Raw genomic sequence first — 23,230 nt, forward strand, 5'->3', positions numbered from 1 at the left:
CCCAGGGGCGTTCTCTGCACTCCACGGGTGCAGAGGGAGAGAAGCCGCTGAAATGCACAGTAAATCCAGCAGTTTTGAGGTGCGTCTTTGGAGGGAATTGAATTCAGTGCACTGAATACAACCACTCGGCTCCGAAGAGAAAATCTGAATGAGTGGTTGCATACCAGCTCCTTTTATACCCATATGTCCGGGGGAGTGGCATGCAAATTCCATTCGCCAATTCTTATTGGCCTTTTTTAAAAAAAGCAGAGGTGTTTGGGGCTCCCAAGAGTGACCCCTAATGTCACTACATCGACACAACGTCAAGTGAGTGACAGATAGGGAACTCATTCAATTATGGCACATCAAGTGTATGGAAATTTAAAATATAAATAACCACCCACTTTTCCTGTATGGGAAACAGCAGTTTGGACATTGTGAAAAATATTTTCTTTTGTGTTTCACAGAAAAAAGAAAGTCATCTGGGTTTGAAACAGCATGAGGGTAAGTTAATGATTATGGAATTTTCATTTTTCAAGTCAAGATCTTCAAAAAATCTTACAGGGGGTCCAGTGATTCCAATACCAGGTTCTCCTTTCTCTCCTGCATCTCCAGGTACTCCAGGTACACCTCGCTCACCCTGGCACAGAAAACCCAAGAGAACAGAACAATCTTATTCAGCCAGACTAAATTCACTTTGGGTTAAGCAAAGCTGCATGTGTCCAAATTTCACAGTGAAGTGATGCCAGTTTATGCAATAAGGCTTGAATGAACAATTACTGTGGTTTAAAATGAATGTGTTGCCATAGCAACATCAAATCTTCAGCCAGTGTAGAGTAAGTTATTTAAAATTAAAACTGAAGCCTAACAAAATGATGCTTACAAGCACAGCAGTCAAGTAAAACCTTTCACAAAGTGTTTTGCAGAAGCAAATCATTTATGACAGCATGTAACTGGTTTAAAGGAATGTTACAGGTTGAATACAAGTTAAGCTCTATTTACAGCATTTTTCAAATCCTGTTAATTACTACAAAGCATAATTTTCAATCATCCTTCAGTCATTCCTTTAATTATTTACATTGCTGATATTACTTATCGTTCCATCAATACAGCATATATGAACATTTTAGACGTGGGTTTAAACACAGCTCAGGGAAAAACGAATGATTTTCCTCTGCAGATACACTTCATGAGAGCAAAGAGGAAGATTTTAAAATAACAGTTCTAGTAACCCACCTTAGGGCCCCGTGACCCCCGTAAGCCAGACACAACCTCCTCCTGGTGCAAAACAAGAGAAAAATATAAACTCAAATGAATACCATGTTTTTTTTTATTTTTATTGCCACACACAGAAAACAGTACATAAAAGGGGATACATTCAACATACTGAAAGGCTCACATACCAGGAGATCCATAAGAGGGATATAATGACCGGGGGGAGGGGGTTGGGAATTCATTCATATGTATAGACAATGCAACACAATGTCAATCAACAAAAGAGATTCATAACATGGCTTCTGCTTAATGTGTAATGAAGAATATGTGGAGTAAAGCATACAAATGACAAACAATAGTAAGTGGGTTCATTTCATATTAGAAAAGTGTTTAAGGGCGCATTGTAAATTAATCAATGATTTGTGATATACCGGATGGCATTTTTCAATGGAATTATTTTGAAAAAAATAAAAAATAAAATGGAAATAAATAATAAAAATTCATTATTGTGATAAAAAATTTTTTTAATAATAATAATGATATATAAATAATTATACTGATTATATTCATAGTAATAGTAGTAGTAATAATAATACTAATAATAATAATAATCTTTATTATTGGTTGCCTCTCTTAATAATGGTATCTGATAGTTAGATGTCTATGCAGACCCCATGGGGGAAAAGCAGCAGAATCCACCCAGCCAGTCTGGCCCCGAGGCACCCAGACCCCAGGCCCCCAATGTGGTATGCCACTCCCAGATGATTAGGAGCCGCCTCCACATTAGTCGTGCTCAGGTCCCCGGCCTGAGCCGAGGGACCCTGCCCTCAGCTCCAAGGAGCACGGCAGTATCTCCGGTTGTCCAGTATTCTCTGCACTTCCTAGTGCCTCCCATAAGAGGCTACTTGATGTTGAGATTCAGCTTTAACACTGAGTGCACATGAGGGACTATTTGATTATTCCCTACTGCCCAGACCCAGCTCCAGTACTCAGGGCAACAGAGGCGCCCATACACAACCACATGGAGGGCCACCGGTATTCAACGATCCTGATTGAGCAACAAACCACGTCGAGGGCCAGGGGCCCGCAGACCCAGGTGCAAAACGACCCGTGCAGAACTCCACCCCTCTGCCCCACAGCACGCACGCATGCAAACACCCGCCCAGCAGATGTAGATGGGTTGTGCTTAATATGGATATACAGTACGCTAATTTTTTATTGTACATTTTAGATAGGAGAAACTAAATATATTATATATATATATATATATATATATATATATATATATATATATATATATATATATATATATAGATAGATAGATAGATAGATAGATAATACAGATTTGTACATATTTTCAAATACAGTGTATGTATATATACATATATTTACACATACTTACATAGATACACATACCAGACATTACACATAAATATATTTCCAAAATCTATACATGTATGTACTTCTACGTTGGAATTAAAAGATGAGTGAATGGCCATACAATTATAATAGTCATGACAGCATTAATAGTTGTAAACAATTATAATAATTATACTAATAATAATTCTAATAATAATATTAGATACAATAAATAATGGAGAGCATAGTAGTAATAGTAGTAATAGATTTGTGATAGAAGAGTGAGTGTTTTGTCATTATGATGTTTATACAGTTTTTATTTTTCCCCCCTTTTTTCTCCTATTCTTCCCCTCTTCCTTTTTCTACATGTGTTTGGAGGGCATCACTTCACCAATCAAGTTACTTCAAGGTCTAAGGCCACAAGGAGTGGAGTAAAGATTTGAGTAAACTTATTTAATTGTTTGTCAGTCACAGCTACTTGTTTTCCCTTAAGTCTTTTAGTAAGTGTATCCATTGAGTGATCAATATTTTGTCTCTGTTTTTCCAATTGAGCAAAATTATTTTCTTGGTGATGACTAGAGACAGCAGAATGGGAACTGTGTATTCAGATGGGGGGTTTATGGATGTGACTGAAAGTCCTAGTATAGGACTAGTCCTAGTAGACATATGGATGTGATGGCTGAAATATTGTGTTTTAATTCTATAGATGATATAAGTGTATATAATTTAGTAAGTAGTCTTTTTTAATTACTGATCTTGTTGATACTTTCTTAGAGTGTCTTTGATTCTATATTGTTCTCTCCCATTTTGGCTTTGATGGCACTTTTGATTTGTAGATAGTAGAAATTTTGGTCTGTAGCTAAATTATACTTTTGTGCCAGTTCAGAAAATGTAATAAATTTATGATCGATGTAGAGGTGGTGTGTGTAATTCCTTTTGCTCTCCATCTGGTGTTAACAGGAGGTAATGTATTGATGTTGAAATCCGGGTTATGCCATAAAGGAGAATTTTTGTGTTGTGTTGAAACATTCTTGTTTGCTCATTTGTTTACCTGCCACCAGGACACAAGATTTATTCTGATAATAGTGTTTTTAAATAGGTTGTGCCGTTTAATTGTGATACTTAGAGATGGGAGATCTGAGATTGCAATGTCTTTGCCTTCGACATGTTCTAATTCTTTCCATGGGTTTTGAGAGTGTTTACATTTAATCAAATTACAAAGATATTGTAAATGAGATGCAACATAATAATGTTGGCAGTTAGGAGCTGCTATGCCACCTTGGTCCTTTTTTTTAATTTTTTTTATTTTTAATTTTAAGTATGTGTAAACTTATTCTGGGTTTCTTATTTTTCCAATAAAACATACTTATACTATTAAGAGATTTAAGCCATTTCTTTGTAGGTTGAAAAGGTGTCATTGAAAAGAGATAATTCATTTGGGGTATTAATGCGCCCTTTGATATTGTGTGGTAAATTCATCCACCAGTTAAGATAATCTTCTATTGTTTGTTGTGGAGGGATGAAATTAAGGTTAAATAATTCTGCAAGGTTAGAAGAAACATGTATACCTAGATATGTAATATTACTTATATTAAAAGCAGTGTTTTGTACTCCTAGATCTTGAGGTTTTCCCTGTAATGGTAGGATAGTAGATTTAGTCCAGTTTATAGAGTAGTCTGAAATATTTGAATAGTTGTTAACCAGTACAGTGACTTATTTTAGTGATGTCTTGGTATTTTTTAGAAATAGTCAAATGTCATCTGCATATAATGATATTTTATGAATGCTTTTTTGAGATGTGATTCCCTCAATACCATGTTCTAAGAACTTGCGTAACATTCAATTTCTGCCAGACAACTAAGGCTATATTCGGAAAAGAAGATGAACTATTTCTGCAGTATATAGTATGTATGCCATGCACAGTGTGTGCATTTTCTCTATGCAATACAATGCGATACAATGCACTTGAACTGCCATTTTCAATGTGACTGAAAAACTGCTGGTAATTGCATTAATAGATTTTTACCAGATTTTTTACTAAATCTTTTTTCTTTTTTTTTTTTGACTCATTATTTGTTCAAACTGCCAAAAGTTAAGACAAATAAAAAAAAAAAATAAATAAAAAAAAAAAATTTGAAAATGCAAAATAACCAATGATATGCAGTGATAACTGGAAGCAACTCACATTCAAAATGACAAGGTCATCATGACAACAATATAGCATCCTATTCTAAAAGTTTCGAAATTCAAAAAAAGTTTTGCATAATAACCATTGTTTCACTGACTATTTTATTTTAAATAGTGGACAGTATACAGTGTATACTGTGCAGTATTTTTCAGTAAGTAGCAAGCTAGTATTCCATTCTGAACATAGCCTGGAATAATTTAGGAAATATTGGACTGCAAACTCTCTCAATACTGCTTGGCCTTTTTTCCCCCTGAAGTTCAATACAATTCACAGCAAATTTTTAATCGTTTTACCCAGTGTGATTTGCAAGTGATGCTGTAGGACTTACAGTAAGCATTATTTGCTATGTGCCACTGATGCTAAATGTATTTCTGTGGTCAGCAATAATTCGATTATCAAGCACTTCTTGTATTGCACAATATAAATGTGCCATACTGAAGCAGATACCACCACAGCTGGGTGGTGAACAGATTTTTGCATCCAATGAAGAAAAATAGAGGATGCTAAAATATAGTGTATAGTAGCAGAGACTATTTAGAAGAGATGGGCCACTTATATTAAAATGAATGGGACAAATTGGAATGCCCATCAGTCAACGGATGAAGAAAGGAAGTCCCAACTTACAGTTAAAGAGCCAGTCACCTTTTAGATACAGACTTGCCTTTTTTTCTGTATAACAATTCACGTCACTGTATGACTGCATCGCCATGTTTGTGACCAAAATTCCATACACCATTCTCTACTGATATAACAACCTAGTTTTTTAACACTGGAGAGAAGCGCAGCGGTCAACTAGCATGTAACGACAGTAATTCTCTGTTTGCAAATACCATACAAATGAATGGGGAGAGCCCTAAAGTGACACCTATCTGTCACAGGATTTTACATGTCTTCTCTTTTAAAACAGCAATTTTATCGTAGTAAATCCACACACAGTTAATTCCAAAAGGATTGTTTAATGTAAATCATGTTGAAGATTAGTGTACAGGCAGTCAGTTCATTAAATTATGAGCTGTTTCCTCACAAAAGTAGTTTATTCAGCATAATGAAGCATCTCCTACATAGACATCCAATAAAAAAACGGCCTCTTATCTCCTCGCTGGTGTACCAACCATAGAATGTCTATGGGACTGCTGCGTTATGCTTTTTTAGGCTAAGCTTGTAGTCTTCTCTATGAAGGAAGGGTTCTGCATCTACCTTTTATGTGCTGCGATGTGGGATGCGGCAAAATCCGGCTACATTTTTGTTTCTAATTATAAATCATGAAAAGGTGAAACTACTGTTTAATTACCAGAGACAAAATTGAATTTTTCTTTTAATAATGTTTTATCTTTCAAATAACACGGCTTCATTTCGCCAAAGTCAAGCAGCAATGAAGGGGAGAGCGGGAATAAAACACTTGTGGGTCTTTGCTCATTTATTCAGACATGTCAGTTATCTATACATGTGTCAATAATTTTTATACCATCATTGATTCAGATACAATTACACTGGAAATGCACATAGTGCAATGTTATTCATAACATCTAGTATGTCATAAATGTAATACACTGTAATAAAAAAAAGCACTATAATGTGAATATATATCATAAATTTAATGTGTATATACTAATGTTAGTCAATAAACAACATAAGATAATGAAGCACAGACTTTATTTATAACACCAGACTACAACTAGTCTTATACACTAATATGCCTCGGTTGCTTTCTTTGCATTCTTCAAGAGTTAAAGCTCTTACATTCATACAGACGGGATCTACACAGACGTTTTGTTATATTGTAACCAAATCAGAGCAGAAAACAACACAAACATGTGTAATTTCTGAATGAGAGATATTCACGATGATGTACCGGTAGTTGTGCGCACTCTCCGGTGTACGGAAACGAATTGTGGATAAAATATATTTAAATGTCCGCGAAAGTCAAATTTGGCAACATTTGTGCTAACCTCATACCAGTATACACCTTTCCTGGAACTTGGCATGGATCAAAAGCGTTTTTTGAGGGGTTTTTGTTATATCGTTTTACTGGTGTTTTTCCATTCACCGCCATTGTCTCCTCCCGCTGATGGTCACAAATATAGCGGTTGCACGGAAAAAGTGACGTCACTGAAACAGGTCACAGTAATGCTGCCATTAATTTTGCACTGTTCATCGCCATCTACACATCAAAATGTAAAAAATACAATCCAAATAATAATATAACAACGCTAATCATAATAACTCACTTTCTTCACACAATGGTGCCAAAAAAACCCGATGGGGACAAAAGTGTCCCTTTGCGCCTCCTGGCAGTGATTTTGCGAACGTGACGCACGTATGAGAATTTAAAGTTTTCAAGCAGCGGTATTCCCCACGGTAGTAAGGCTCAATCTAGTTGCTTAATCACTGTACAAGCCAGAACAATTGCATTTTTTTAGCATTATCTGAGGTAAAGAAGCACAATTTATGATTACAGAATTGTCCGATTTTGCTGATTTTGTATAGGATAATTGACTTAAATTTATCTACTGGCAATTGATTGGATCATGAAAAATTGGCGTTACATACCAGAATTGAGCCAGCTTAATCTTAGCCTCAGACATTACACACTACTTTGTGTGTGTGTTTTCTGTACAACTGTCTATAGAGACTGTCATTCTATTATTTAAATTAATTTTCACAGTGGTCCATTACTGCGGTGCAATCAATTTTAGATAAATCCACCCCTAAACGACACATAAAAACTAAATGAACTGTGAGCGGACATTCCTGTAAAAGTGGGTAGTTCTTAGCTGGAATAAGGTGCAATGTGGACCAGACCTTGTGCTGTTTAGTCAAAAGTCTGGCTTCATGAGACTTAAGCCAGCTGGTTGGAAGGGAGGGGTTGAAAAAGTCACACCAGCCAACAAAAAAGTTATTTATTTCAGGGGTGGATCAAGTTATTGCAATATGATGAAAGATTACGAAGACAACCTTTTTCTATTATTTACAATAACATGCACACATGAATCATGCACAATAGGCATAGGAGCATGCAAGAAAAGTATATCGTGTCAATGTTGATTTTTATGTTGGCTTTCGCTCTTTTCCACAAAAACAGAAAACATAAAGGCGGCTGATGACTTCATGCAATGTTGATTTCAGTCCAGCAAACTGTCATTCAAACCGTTCAACAAGGGCTCTGTCTGCCCACCACCCATCTGTCTATATGCTGCATGTTGGATAACCTGCATCCATTATACAGTAATATGCAGTTTACTGTATCTCCATCCTTCGCAAACAAACATGACTGCTTCAGTCACAGTCCAGCTAGAATCTAAGACTAGAATGTCTGTCATTTACAAAGTCTTCATGAAAGACTAAATTCAACATTTCACTTTTTTGATGCACATTCCTGGTCTTATTCTTATTCCGATTCACCTGTGCACATTATTCCAAAGAAAACAAAATGTGTGCAAACTGCATTTTACGTTGACTTCAAGCATCAAATTTGTCTTAAACTAAAATTCCTAAGGAGAAAAAAGACGATTGTTGGAAAAAGTTCAGAATAAAAAGCTATAAAATGAATGTGGATAGCATAGCTCAAATAATTTGGTCTTGGATAAATTTAATAAGAAATGTTTGAGTTCGTTTTAAAATCTTGAATTTCTAAATTCAGACTTTGCTACTAAGGCACATCTGAGCAAAGTTAGTGACATTGTTGATCTCTATTCTGAAACAATAAAAGAGACACATCTGAGATCCTACGGTCTTTTTCTAACATCTAAGAAATCTTTTTCTTTCCAATATACTGTATGTTGGGCGGAGAGCTGACAGGTGTGCAGTTAGGATGGCACACCAAGGTTGTTTGTGTAGATAGATTTGCCAGAACGGTGTTTTAACATAAATGGTATGATGTATGATGCCAAAGCTTAAAACATTGAGCACAGATTCCAAACATTTGTAAATAAGGGGTGTTTGTACGTTCATTCACAATTAACATAGTCCACGCCAGTGAAAACGGCATATAAGAAAGGCACCAGACTCACTAGTAAATGCTTTTAACATCTATACAGAACAGTAATGAAATAATTTTATGAATGAAGTGCATTTACATCATACAATTTTGATTTAGCAAACACAATAGTGTCTCAAAAAAGTGAGGACTTACTGTCATCACATGTTTTTGCTATGTTTTAGCTCTTTTGTGAATCAAATAGTCCAAGAGCTCAGTGAAAATGGTTTGACATTGAGGCTTTAGTTTAAATAATATTCAGATCATGCCAGCAGGAGGATGTTCATCAAACATTAACCTTCTCTTGTTCTGCTCTTTGACCGAAACACTGTAAACTAATAAAGATTTGCAAGCTATGACAATGTGCAGGATTTTTCTTCACACTGTATTGTGTACACACCTGCCTGAGATGTGTTTATTCACGGGTTTAACAGTATTAGCATTGACCATACGTTATCAACTGAACACGATTTATCGATGCCTACAGTATACTGAATTATGAAACCTAAATTATAGAGCTCATATCAAATGAAGAAACTGTCCAACCAGTCATGTTAGAGGGCATTTCTTTTTTCGAGAAAATCAAACTGCATCTTCCCATGACACAAACTGCATCTTCCCATGACCTTTTCACCCATGTCAAGCATTTTTGCTGGAAAAACAATATAAAATGTTTGAAGCAGAGTTGGGAATAAACTATACTTTGAAGAAATAAATGCAAGCATCAAAGAAACATTTTAATTAGAGGTATATATATATATATATATATATATATATATATATATATATTATTATTGGCCAAAGATTCTGGCACCCTTGGTAAATATGAGCATAAATATTTTTCTCCAAAACATGTTGGCCACAATTATTGGCACCCCTAGAAATTCCTATGAGTAAAATATATCTGAAATATATTCCCATTCATATTTTATATTTTTAAGTGCACCTAGGTGTCTAGGAACATGAAATTGTTCAGCCATGACCAGGGGTATAAAAACAAGGTAACACACAGTCCAAATTCCCTTAATCATCAATCACAGTGGGTTAGACTAAAGAATATAGTTCTGATGTGTGGCAAAAGGTTGTTGAGCTTCACAAAATGGGAAGTGGCTATAATAAAATAGCCAAAGCATTGAAAATGCCCATTTCCACCATCAGGGCAACAATTAACAAGTTCCAATCAACTGGAGATCTTAAGAATCGGCCTGGAAGGAGGATGTTTCAAGTGGCCAAAGAATCTCCAAGGATCACAGCTGGAGAATTGTAGAAATTAATTGGGACTTGGGGTCAGAAAGTCTAAAAAAAAATATATCAGACATCACCAACATCAACACAAGTTGTTTGGGAGGGTTTCAAGAAAAAAAAGCCTCTATTTTCATCCAACAACAAACTCAAGCATCTTCAGTTTGACAGACACTTCTGGAATTTCAAATGCGTCTGGGTTCTATGGTCAGATGAAACAAAAAATGGATTTGGCACACACAGAGATGAAGAAGTATCAAATGTCCATTGTTAAATGTGGTGCTGGATCTTTAATGTTGTGGGGCTATTCTTCTGCCAGAGGTCCTAGACATCTTGTTCGGATACATGGCATCACGGACTCTATCAAATACCAACAGATAAAAAATAAAAACCTGGCTGCCTCTGCCAGAAAGCTTACAATGGACCCTGGTTAGATCTTACAGCAGGACAATGATCCAAAACAAACATCAAAATCAACACAAAAATGGTTCACTGACCACAAAATCAAGGTTCTGCCATGGCCATCCCAGTCCCTGACCAAAACCCCATAGCAAATCTGTGGGGTGAACTTAAGAGGAGAGTCCACCAACATGGACTTTAAAGGATCTGTAAATATTTTGTATGGAGGAAAGGCTTCAGATCCCTTGCCAGGTGTTCTCCAACCTCATTAGGCATTATAAGAGAAGACTCCGAGCTGCTATCTTGGCAAAGGGAGGTTGCAAAAATTATTGAATAAAACGGTGCCAATAATTATGGCCAATGCATTCTGGAGAAAAATATTTATTTAATAATGAGATATTTCCCCTGTTTCAATTGTTTTACTTCAATTAAAGGTTAGATTTTTGTGCATTGTTTGAATGAAAGATCAAAAGGATAAACAATGTAGATTTTTTTTTCACAGCCTTCTTTGCTCATATTTACCAAGGGTGCCGATATTTTTTACCACAACTGTATATATATATATATATATATATATATTAGTATATACACATACATGTTTTAAGAATAAAACAACAAACCACTTTTTTACTAATTTAAGTTATTTATGAAGGTTAATTTCCCTCATTCAATTATTAGTTAATTTTTTCATTACTTATTACTTATTTAGTCATGGCAGTTTGCCTGAAAGACCCCAGAACATTTGGATGTCTTACACACGATTTACATGTGGTCAGGAGCAGGTGTAAATTTCGACATTTTGAAAATACAAAAACTTTCATGAATCTGAGAATTTACAATTTATGAGCCATTGAGTGGAGACCCCTTTAACCCTCTGGAGTCAACGGAGGCACCGGCGTGTTCAAACGATTTTGTAATGTTGCTGCCTTATGCTAACATGCTTTAAATATTTTTTTTTCACATCAGTCTACACTCCACAACCCATAATGACAAAGCAAAAAAACTGATTTTTGATAACTTTGCATATTTATTTAAAAGAAAAAAACTGAAATATCACATTGACATAAATATTCAGACCCTTAACTCAGTACTTAGTTAAAGCACCTTTGGCAACGATTATAGCCTCAAGTCTTTTTGGGTATGATGCGACAAGCTTTGTACACCTGGATTTGGGGATTTTCTGCCATTCTTCTCTGCAGATCCTCTCAAGCTCTGTCAGGTTGGATGGGGACCGATGGTGGATAGCCATTTTCAGATCTCTCTAGAGATGTTCGATTGGGTTCAAGTCTTGGCTCTGGCTGGGCAACTCAAGGACATTCACAGAGTTGTCCCTAAACCACTCTTGCATTGTCTTGGCTGTGTGCTTAGGGTCACTGTCCTGTTGGAAGGTGAACCTTCGGCCCAGTCCTGAGGTCCTGAGTGCTCTGGACCAGGTTTTCATTAAGGATATCTCATTATTTTGCTGCATTCAGCTTTCCTTCAACTCTGACCAGTCCCCCAGTCCCTGCCACTGAAAAACACCTCTACAGCATGATGTGACCACCACCATGCTTCACTGTTGGGATGGTATTGTGCAGGTGATGAGCGGTGCCTGGATTTCTTCAGACATGATGCTTGGAATTGAAGCCAAACAGTTAAATCTTCATTTCATCAGACTAGAAAATCTTGTTTCTCACAGTCTGAGAGTCCTTTAGGTGCTTTTTTACGTGTCTTGCACTGAGGAGAGGCTTCCGTCTGGCCACTCTGCCATAAAGCCCAGATCTGTGGAGTGTTGCAGTGATGGTTGTCCTTCTGCAAGTTTCTCCCATCTCCACACATGATCTCTGGAGCTCAAACAGAGTGACCATCGGGTTCTTGGTCACCTCTCTTACCAAGGCCCTTCTCCCCCGATTGCTCAGTTTGGCAGGGCGGCCAGCTCTAGGAAGAGTCCTGGTTGTTCCAAACTTCTTCCATTTAAGAATTATGGAGGCCACTGTGCTCTTGGGAACCTTCAATGCAGCCAACATTTTTTTGTAGCCTTCCCCAGTTCTGTGCCTCAACACAATCCTGTCTCTGAGCTCTGCAGGCAGTTCCTTTGAACTCATGGCTTGGTTTTTGCTCTGATATGCATTTTCAGCTGTGAGACCTTATATAGACAGGTGTGTACCTTTCCAAATCATGTCCAATCAATTGAATTTGCCACAGGTGGACTCCAATCAAAGTGTAGAAACATCTTAAAGATGATCCAGAGAAATGAGATGCACCTGAGCTAAATTTCAAATGTCATAGCAAAGGGTCTGAATACTTATGTCAATGTGATATTTCAGTTTTTTGTTTTTAATAAATTTGCAAATTTATCAAAAATCTGTATTTTGCTTTGTCATTATGGGGTATGGAGTGTAGATTTATGTGGAACAAATTATAATTTAAAGCATTTTAGCATAAGGCTGCAACATAACAAAATGTGAAAAAAATTAAGGGGTCTAAATACTTCCTGAATGCACTGTATATTATTCCAATATATTATTCCAATCACAGTGGAGGTTTATTTGTTTATAGAATACTTGAGAGGTAATGAAATGTCAAATATGTTTGAAATGAACAAGGAATGCACCCTTTTCTAAAGTTTAATTTTGAACAAGCATTACCTTCATTTGTTACTCTAAATGCATCTTGCTGTCTCAAATGTATTTGCAGTATTTGACAAATTATGCCTTATAACTATTTTCCTAATATTTACACTATTTCATAAAAAAATAAAAATATATATATATATATATATATTGTTAGTAATACTTATATAAATTATATTGTGAACTATGCTGTCAATAAAAAATGAATATATATATATATATATATATATATATATATATATATATATATATATATATATATATATATATATATATATATATAAAAGAAAACAGTCTTTCTTTTGTCTTCTCACAGTGGCATTCCACACTGATAGCCCCATAAGGGGGTGGGCCATTACATTCATGACCATTGACACTCCCTTGCATACAGCCTTTCTAAAGCCCGCTATAAACTGTAGGATTTTTACAGTCCTTTAGGACTGTTACTTGTCAGACTGTACGATATGAGTACGCATTGATATCGCCATGGCACACTGTGCGACATTATGTCAGGCTGTGCAATACGCATCGGTGGTCCTAATCATCCCGATCAGTGAACATGATCGTAGAAATATATAGACCGTTAACAATGAATAGAAGTGAAATGGCGAGATTTGCACGGGAGAGTTTTTTTTCTTTCTTTCTGAAAGTCAGGGCATCAGTATTTCCGTTTCTCCAATACCACTCCATCACCTGTCAGATAGGCCTTTAATAAGACATCCTGTTCAAAAATACACAAAATTATGTGGAGAATGAACGTGAGTGCGGGAGGAAGCCTACAGTAATATTTAGCCACCACAAGCAAAAATGTATTGTGGAAAAAAGACTTGTGGCCTGAAAAATGACAAAGTTCTGCGTTCACACTGGGGAAAACAAAAAAGGTGGGTTATAGTACCTCTTTCTCCTCTTTTAGATTAGTAACCTATCGGCCACGCAAAATTTCGAAAATTCATGTAGGCTAATAATATATCAAGCTTGCAAATTCCCTTTGGATAATGCACAAACACGACATAGATTTCTATAATTGTATCCAACTGTATCTGCTGATTTGGATTAAAACGTCCCATAAATACCAATATAAACTGTTCAAACTTTTTTTATATAAAATTGGAGTGGTGTGAATCTTAACTAAAGAAGTTTACAGACGTTTAAAGTAAATTTATTAAAAGTAAAATAGTAATTAAAATAAAGTTGTAAAGAAAATGCATAATATATGTAAAGAAAAAAATTTGTTAAGAAAATGCGATCATTTATTTATTTTAGTTTTGTAAGCTCTGCATTTATTTAATTCAGGGAATAATCCTTTCATATTGCTGAAGTGTTACACTTTTCTCCAAGTATTTTCTGCTTATTTATATATTCAAATTTTCATGTAAAATGAAAAGAAGAAAAAACATTGAAAGAGCTTGAGTAGAGTGATAACTGGGCACAAATGTTGCTATGGTGGTGCAAACGTGGAGCAGGTTTCTTTCCAAGTGAATTGGGGTGCGAGAGAGGAGCAGAATATCTCGTCTGGCCGTCGTAAAAGCAGTCGCACTATACGGATGCGATGCTAAATTTCTGACACTGCCAGAACTTCATCGGAGGCTAAAGATCATCGCAAAGGCTATTAATTGGCCGTCGGTGAGCATGTCACACTAAACGTTGTAAGATTACCAATTTTACCCAATGACAAAAGAAATCCTTTAGGATTCCCGAAATTTGTCGCAGAATCGTGACCAAAATCGTACAGTGTGCGTACAGGGCTTAAAATAAAAGGTGCTTTACAAAAGTTAAATCAATTTAGTGTTATATGTGAATAGACACGACACAACATGTTGTAGCAAAGAATCTGGTCTACAAAATTCAGCACTCAAAGGTCTTGTGAAAAAAGTTCAAAAGTTTAATATGTGTTTTATGGCCTTATTTCAGGGTCTTTAATTTTTTTTTACTAACCAAGTTTAAAGTTGATTTTCTCAAAAATACAAACGAGTACATACATGTTGCTCACATATTATTGTAGCACAATTTGTGCTGAATACAGTGTAATGAGACTTTTGCAATTAATATGGTGTCAGTAACTGAAATAAGCACAAATGTCAGGGCATGTCAAAACATGTCCAGGTGCCAAAAAAACACCTCAGACTCCAGAGGATTAAATAACAGCTTGTATCTACTTGAATGGAGAAAGACAGAAATCTCCAAAACTGTTGGTCAAGATTATGTTCAAATAACATATCTAAAATCAGCAATAAATTGTGGTAACAATGGCATCATACATTTTCATTCTTTTGCTCTAATCACACAACAAATTATGTTTTTTTCAGGTTGGTCCAGCTAATGCGCATAAACACATAGGCAATGTCTCTATCAAAAAGGTAATTGGCTATTTTTATTGTAAGCGGGAATTCCATTCCTAATGCCACCATATTTAGCATTTTGATTTCTCCCATTCATATGAACATTTGACGAGGAGGAGGGCGTGGAGGGGCCATGACGGTGCACGGCTGGTGCTGAGTCAACTAATCAGCAGGAGAGAGAGATAAAGGGGAGCTGGAGACGACAGTTCGAGAAAGAGAGAAATACACGTGGCCGCTGTGTGTGTGTTCGTCTATGTGTTTAAAGTTGTTTTAAGTTGAGTTTATGTCATTAAAGTTTACGCTGACTGTTCTGCCGGTTCCTGCCTCCTCCTTGCCCATCCTTTACCTTGGTGCCGAAACCTGGGATGGAGGAGGGATGCGCTGTCTTGGAGTCCTCGCCACTGCCGACCGCTGGGAGTCAAAGGAACCACTGCCATCTGCCAGGAAGGGGAGGAGCCATTACGTCCACCATGGGTCAGAGGACTCGCTGCCGTCTGCCCAGGGAGGAGCAGCTGTCATCCGCTAGAGGCTGGAGGAGTGGCAGAGGACCAGGCGACGGCGTGTCCGGGGACTGGCGAGCAAGTTTTTTTCTCTCTCTCTCTCTCTCTCTCTCTCTCTTTCTCTGTGTCTCTCCCACTCGCCCTTTTCCTCTCCCCTCTCCCTCCCCTCATCTCTCCCCAGGTTTCCAGGAGGTGGGGAGGACCATCGGCTGGCGGAACGGCCGGAAGGGCAGCGTCTCCCCTCCACAGATAGAGGGTAAGTAGGCCAGTCCAGATGGCCCCCCGGCCTGAATCATGAGGGCGCATGGCCGGTGCTGAGTCAACTAATTAGCGGGAGAGAGAGATAAAGGGGAGCTGGAGACGCCAGTTAGAGAGAGAGAGACACATGCGGCCACTGTGTGTGTGTGTGCGTCTATGTGTTTTGTGTTGTTTTAAGTTGAGTTTATGTCATTAAAGTATACGTTGACTGTTCTGCCGGTTCTGACCTCCTCCTTGCCCATCCTTTAACCATTGATACACAAGTGACATGTATCATCCTTATAATGTCTCTGATGGAGATCATGTATGTGAAATGAAAGAGAAAGACAGAAATGGTGTTGAGTGCCTACCGCATTGCATGGTCCAGCATTGCAGGGTTCACCAGGCTCACCCTTGGGGCCTGGGGAGCCTATTGGCCCTGGTGCTCCGCCTGCATCACCCTATACACACACACACACACATACACACACATCAACAGCTGGCATTTAGAAACCCTGTCACAAAAGGCTTGTCATTTGACGAGGCAAGGGGCACACACCTGCCTTAAAAAGAAGGGCTTGATGTAAACATTCCAGACATGTGGGCAAAATGCAGGCAACCTAGAATTATAATCTCTACAGTGGTGATACGCAAGTCTGAAAAGGTTCTTAGTGCTTTGAAGATCCACCTATGCTGAGCCTCATCAAAAACACTGCACAGTCTACATATTAAGGAAGAGATGTAGATAAGATTTAATCAGTCTTATCTCTGAAACTACAAATGCAACATTTTCAGCATCTGCTTAAAGCAGGTTCAAACTTTTGCAATATACAAGCTAAACATACAGTAGCTCAGTGGAGTGTCTAGGGTTAGCAAATTCTTCTTAAAACTAACTCCCTGGTGCTTCAGCATATAATGCAGAAACATGAAATTAGAAATATGAGAAGTTGATACTTTACATTTTGCAATGAACATCAAATATGAATGTATTATGGTATAAGTGTATATTTTAGGTGATGTAACTGGTCACCATTTTTTGAAAGTTTTTTTTACCATTTTGAAACACCTTTTTGCCTGCCCTAGTTCACTTAAAATTGTCATATGGTATGACAAATGAATTAAAAGGATAGTCCAAATATTCAAACTCTCTCATTATTTACTCACCCTTATGCCATCCCAGATGTGTATGACTTTCTTTCTTCTGCTGAACATATTTAAGTCCTTTTTTAATAAAATATCTCCTCCCTGCCCAATAGGTGGCAATATGCACAAAGAGTGTGAATTGCCAAAAACAAAAGTAGAAGAATGTGAAAGTGAAAGTGAAGCTGTATAGTGAAAAAGACTAAAATATTGATCTGTTTCTCACCTACACCTATTATACAGTTGTGCTCAGATGTTTGCATACCCTGGCAGAAATTATGAAATTTTGGCATTGATTTTGAAAATATGACTGATCATGCAAAAAAAAACTGACTTTTATTTAAGGATAGTGATCATATGAAGCCATTTATTATCACATAGTTGTTTGGTTCCTTTTTAAATCATAATGATAACAGAAATCACCCAAATGACCCTGATCAAAAGTTTACATACCCTTGAATGTTTGGCCTTGTTACAGACACACAAGGTGACACACACAGGTTTAAATGGCAATTGAAGGTTAATTTGCCACACCTGTGGCTTTTTAAATTGCAATTAGTGACTGTGTATAAATAGTCAATGTGTTTGTTAGCTCTCACGTGGATGCACTGAGCAGGCTAGATACTGAGCCATGGGGAGCAGAAAAGAACTGTCAAAAGACCTGCGTAACAAGGTAATGGAACTTTATAAAGATGGAAAAGGATATAAAAAGATATCCAAAGCCTTGAAAATGCCAGTCAGTACTGTTCAATCACTTTGGGGAAAATTCGGGGATCTCTTGATACCAAGCCAAGGTCAGGTAGACCAAGAAAGATTTCAGCCACAACTGCCAGAAGAATTGTTCGGGATACAAAGAAAAACCCACAGGTAACCTCAGGAGAAATACAGGCTGCTCTGGAAAAAGACAGTGTGGTTGTTTCAAGGAGCACAATACGACGATACTTGAACAAAAATGAGCTGCATGGTCGAGTTGCCAGAAAGAAGCCTTTACTGCGCGAATGCCACAAAAAAGCCTGGTTACAATATGCCCGACAACACCTTGACACACCTCACAGCTTCTGGCACACTGTAATTTGGAGTGACAAGACCAAAATAGAGCTTTATGGTCACAACCATAAGCGCTATGTTTGGAGAGGGGTCAACAAGGCCTATAGTGAAAAGAATACCATCCCCACTGTGAAGCATGGTGGTGGCTCACTGATGTTTTGGGGGTGTGTGAGCTCTAAAGGCACGGGGAATCTTGTGAAAATTGATGGCAAGTTGAATGCAGCATGTTATCAGAAAATACTGGCAGACAATTTGCATTCTTCTGCACGAAAGCTGCGCATGGGACGCTCTTGGACTTTCAATGCACGACAATGACCCTAAGCACAAGGCCAAGTTGACCCTCCAGTGGTTACAGCAGAAAAAGGTGAAGGTTCTGGAGTGGCCATCACAGTCTCCTGACCTTAATATCATTGAGCCACTCTGGGGAGATCTCAAATGTGCGGTTCATGCAAGATGACCAAAGACTTTACATGACCTGGAGGCATTTTGCCAAGACGAATAGGCAGCTATACCACCTGCAATAATTTGGGGCCCTCATAGACAACTATTACAAAAGACTGCACACTGTCATTGATGCTAAAGGGGGCAATACACAGTATTAAGAACTAAGGGTATGCAGACTTTTGAACAGGGGTCATTTCATTTTTTTCATTGTTGCCATGTTTTGTTTTATGATTGTGCCATTCTGTTATAACCTACAGTTGAATATGAATCCCATAAGAAATAAAAGAAATGTGTTTTGCCTGCTCACTCATGTTTTCTTTAAAAATGGTACATATATTACCAATTCTCCAAGGGTATGCAAACTTTTGAGCACAACTGTATCACTATTATATGGATTACTTTTATACTACCTTTATATGCTTTTTGGACCTTCAAAGTTCTGGCCACCATTCACTTGTATATTCACTTGCATTGTATGGACCTACAAATATATTTTTCTGAAAATCTTTGTGTTCAGCAGAAGAAAGAAATTCATACACATCTGGGATGGCATAAGGGTGAGTAGATTGATGAGAGAATTTTCATTTTTGGGTGAACTATCCATTTAAGTACAAATAATGTAGTCTCTCAATTAATATGAGGTCATAAAAACTGCATTCATAATGGTTATAAAATAATTAGCTAAATGCTTAGGGGGAAGCTGTGTTAATTAAAAGTTGGTTATGTTAACATTAGTTAATGTACTATGTACTAACAAAGAACAATTGTATTTTTATGAATAAACATTGACAAAGATTATTAAAAATATATTATTTTCTGTTAAAATATATTTCTCATTATTAGTACATGATACCTAGTGTATTTACTTTGTTAACAAATAGAACCTTATTGTGAAGTGTTACTGACTTGTTCATACTAAATTGTTCATTTATTTTCCCTAATAACTCAACCTGCCCCATGACATGACACAGTTTACCCCTCACATGGGGCAAGCTGTCTCACTGGATCACTTTTTTATTGAGAAGCCATTTTTCAATTGCCCTAAGTTATAGACACTTTATGCTAATTTCAGTAAATAGAAGACATTCCTGAAATATAATTAGGTGTATTAGTTTTACCTCTCTCATTGTTCCCTGCCTAGAGGTCAACTTTAAGGATTAGTTCAACCAACAATAAAAATTCAGTCATTGTTTGCTCACCCCTGTGTTGTTATAACCCTATATTACTTTCTTTTTCTCAACACTAAGGGAGAAATTGTGAAAAAATGCTGTGCTCATTGATGTCAGACAATGGCAGTTAATGTTTACCACATCTTCAAGCTTCAAAAGGACACAAGAGTATAATTCAGACAATAAATTACTGTATGCGACTCTTGTCTTGTTCTAAAGGAATAAGATTAGATTTAGTGAGAAACAAAACCAATGTATTATTAAGTGAAACTTTTGACCGACCATTGATCTCCTGTGCGTGTTCATTAGTCTGTACGGGAGCTTTAGAGCTCCTTGCAGGAGAGTAACAGTAGTTACGTTACCTCTCGCGAGGCGTTCAAGCGAAAACGCGTTTTGTTTAGCTTCAACAGGGCCACCAGTGATATTAACAACAGAAAACACAACACAGCTGCACACAAACCAGAGAACAACTTACTAAACATGTCTGAAGTGTTTGTAGTCGAAGAATTGATACATTTCTATGCCCAGCCTTATTTTTTTTAAATAAGTCCTCAATCAAACAGACAGAATGCCTGTCACCTCTTCTTCATTCTGAACTGGTGAGTATTTGTGAGAGACCTGAAGAGAGTGAGACCTTTGCAAAAACATTCATTAGGTGTAACATTCTTGGCCAAAATCAAGTAGCTTTTAACTGGCTCATGAGATGCTGGCTTTAATATATTGTTATGAGAATGTTTTTTGGACTGGTGCCAGTTCACAATGGATGGAGTTAACGGCGCAATGCCGAAAATTTAAAACAAGCGATCAATAGAATGCACTGTCGCACGTCACTGCTGGTTAGGACAAAAACTCTGATTAACATAGAAAATATACCTTTTATCGTGTGTCGTTTGCTGTCAGGTTAGGACATGGTTTGACTATGGTTCCCTGTAGCCTCCTCTATGTTTCTGTTTGATTTCCGAATACTCAGTTCAAAAAAATAAGGCTGGGCATAGAAATGCATAAATTCTTTGACAACAAACTCTTCAGACATGTTTAGTAATTTATGTTCTCTGTTTTGTGTGCAGCTGCGTTGTGTTCTGTTGTCGCTATCGCTGTGGAAGTCCTGTTTTTAGATAAACAAAATGTATTTTCGCTTGAACGCCCATGTCACGAGGTGGATGCGTGAACTGTTGCTCTCATGAAAGCGCACAGGAGATCAATGGTCTGTCAACAGTTTCACTAAATAATAGATTAGATTTTGGTTTATTCCATGAGTCTCATGGAATCATTTATTAGAATTCTGAATTACAGTCTTGCATTCTTTTGAAGCTTGAAGAGGTGGTCACCATAAACTGCCATTGTATGACATCACTGAGAACAACAATTTTTCACAATTTCTCCCTTTGTGTTAAGAAAAACAAAGAAAGTCATATAGGGTTATAACAACACAGGGGTGAGTAAACAATGACTGAATTTTCATTTTTGGGTGAACTATCCCTTTAAGTAAAAAGTGGCACTTCTTAAAGGTGCTGAAAGCTATTTTTTCATGGAAAGGTATGCAAAAAATCACACTCCCTGAAAGATATTAATTAAATAAGTATCATGAGATATCTTAACTGTGACAGATCTAGACTCTGTAAACAGCAAACAAAAATGTGTCCGCGGTCAATGATGCTTCCTGCCTGTCAATCATTTTGCACATTCTCATAGTACTGTAGCTGCAGCGAATTATTGAAGCTTAAAGCCATTTTTATGCCATGTTGTTCATAACAGTTGTCAGTTGAGGGCTCTATTTTGCTGCTGTTGTTTTTGACAACCATTTGTGCTGTCTCAATAAAGCTCATTTGGTATCTTTGGAGTGTGGGGTTTTAGGAAAGAGGTGGCCAACGGCTCAGCTTGTTTACATTCTAGAACGGCTAAAATTGCTTGCAGCACCTTTAAGTAAAAATGCCTTTTCTCTCCTAGAGCATGGCATACTGCAGGACTTGTCAACTTTGTCAGCAAGTATTTTATGTGAACTACATATATACATCCCCACTCAAACAGTCAGGTTATATGACTTCCACTATGTCCAAATCCGAACTGTGCTTTTGTTTACCTTTGCTCCTTTCATTCCATCTTTTCCAGGTAGTCCTGGCTGACCGGGAGAGCCCTGTCAATCAGAAAAGACAAGAAACATGTCTATAAGCTTTAACAACCTTTGGAAGGTTCCACTTTTTTAACAAGAACACTACACTTTTATTTTCTCCCTAATATAACCCCATCGTTTTGGAATAAAGGCAGATGCTTGTTAGCAACAGCAGGTGCAGTGAACAGATTGTGATGCTGATGCTGTTTCCTCACACACGTCGAGATCTCAGATGTACCCGTCTCTGCAAATTAATTTTCACATTACCGATTGATTACTTATTGTCTGCGTAACAATTTACCATTTTGAATCCTCATCTCTCTCCTCTCTTTGTTGATATACATTTTTACATGCATTTTATTTTTTGATGTGTGTGTGAGTGAGTGTAAAGAAAAACTATAAGAATGTGGAGTGCATGATTAGAATAAATAACTGTGTTTTCACATTTACTGAAAAATGAATGGTGCTTGCCGAAGCAAAATTAACTGCCATGTTGTTAGGGTGTTGGGGGCATTTCTAGGGTGTTCAGAGTAGTTTTTAATGCATTACTATGCAGTTGCTCTGGTGTTCGATGTGAAGTTGTAGACTGCTGTCCCTTTCAGCTTATCGCGGCCCCGTTTCATGGCCGGCCCACCGGGGAAAGTCCCGGTTCTTGCGATCTCCAGTCCGCCTCTGCTCAGTGGTTTTAAGTGCATTGCTATGTGGCTGCTAGGGTGTTCTATGTGGTTTTTAGGATGCTGGGTTTGCTGCTAGGGTGTTAGAAGTGGTTTACAGTGCATCACTTTACAGTTGCTAAGGTGTTCTAGTTGGTTGTTAAGGTGTTCAGGGTGGTTGCTAGGGTGTTCTCTGTGGTTATTAGTGTGTTTTAGGTGGTTGTTAGGGTGCTGGGGCGGCAGCTAAGGTGATCTAATTGGTTTTCAGTTCACTGCTATGTGGTGTACTAGGTGGTTGTTAGGGGGATGGGGTGGCTGCTAAGGTGTTCTCAGTGGTATTCAGTGCATTGCTACGTGGTTACTAGGGTGTTCTAGGTGGCTGTTAGGGTGTTCTCAGTGGTTTTCAGTGCATTGCTATGTGGTTGCTAGGATGTTCTAGGTGGTTGATTGGGTGTTCTGAGTGGTTTTTAGTGCATTGCTATGCAGTTGCTAGGGTGTTCTAGAAGGTTATTAGGGTGTTGGGGGGTGGGGTTTGCTAGGGTGTTCTTAGTGGTTTTCGGTGCATTTCTATGTGGTTGTTTGGGTGTTCTGAGAGGTTTTCAGTGCATTTCAGTGAATTCA

The 23,230-nt window shown here is 37.6% G+C and overlaps 1 protein-coding gene across 6 annotated transcripts in view; it reads right to left on the minus strand.

The window, feature by feature from the left end:
- Nucleotides 1-23,230, minus strand: part of LOC127412422 (collagen alpha-1(XIX) chain-like) — a 210,820-nt gene that overhangs the window by 66,564 nt on the left and 121,026 nt on the right. For all 6 annotated transcript variants that reach the window (XM_051648762.1, XM_051648761.1, XM_051648760.1 and 3 more), the window contains 4 exons: nucleotides 21,927-21,980; nucleotides 16,418-16,507; nucleotides 1,216-1,257; nucleotides 542-619 (listed from right to left, as the gene is read on the minus strand). In XM_051648762.1, coding sequence (XP_051504722.1) covers nucleotides 542-619; nucleotides 1,216-1,257; nucleotides 16,418-16,507; nucleotides 21,927-21,980 — 264 coding nt within the window. The remainder of the gene's footprint in view (nucleotides 1-541; nucleotides 620-1,215; nucleotides 1,258-16,417; nucleotides 16,508-21,926; nucleotides 21,981-23,230) is intronic.

The sequence above is a fragment of the Myxocyprinus asiaticus genome, chromosome 21 (genome assembly GCF_019703515.2).
Source record: "Myxocyprinus asiaticus isolate MX2 ecotype Aquarium Trade chromosome 21, UBuf_Myxa_2, whole genome shotgun sequence".
In the NCBI taxonomy this organism is placed as follows: Eukaryota; Metazoa; Chordata; class Actinopteri; order Cypriniformes; family Catostomidae; genus Myxocyprinus; species Myxocyprinus asiaticus.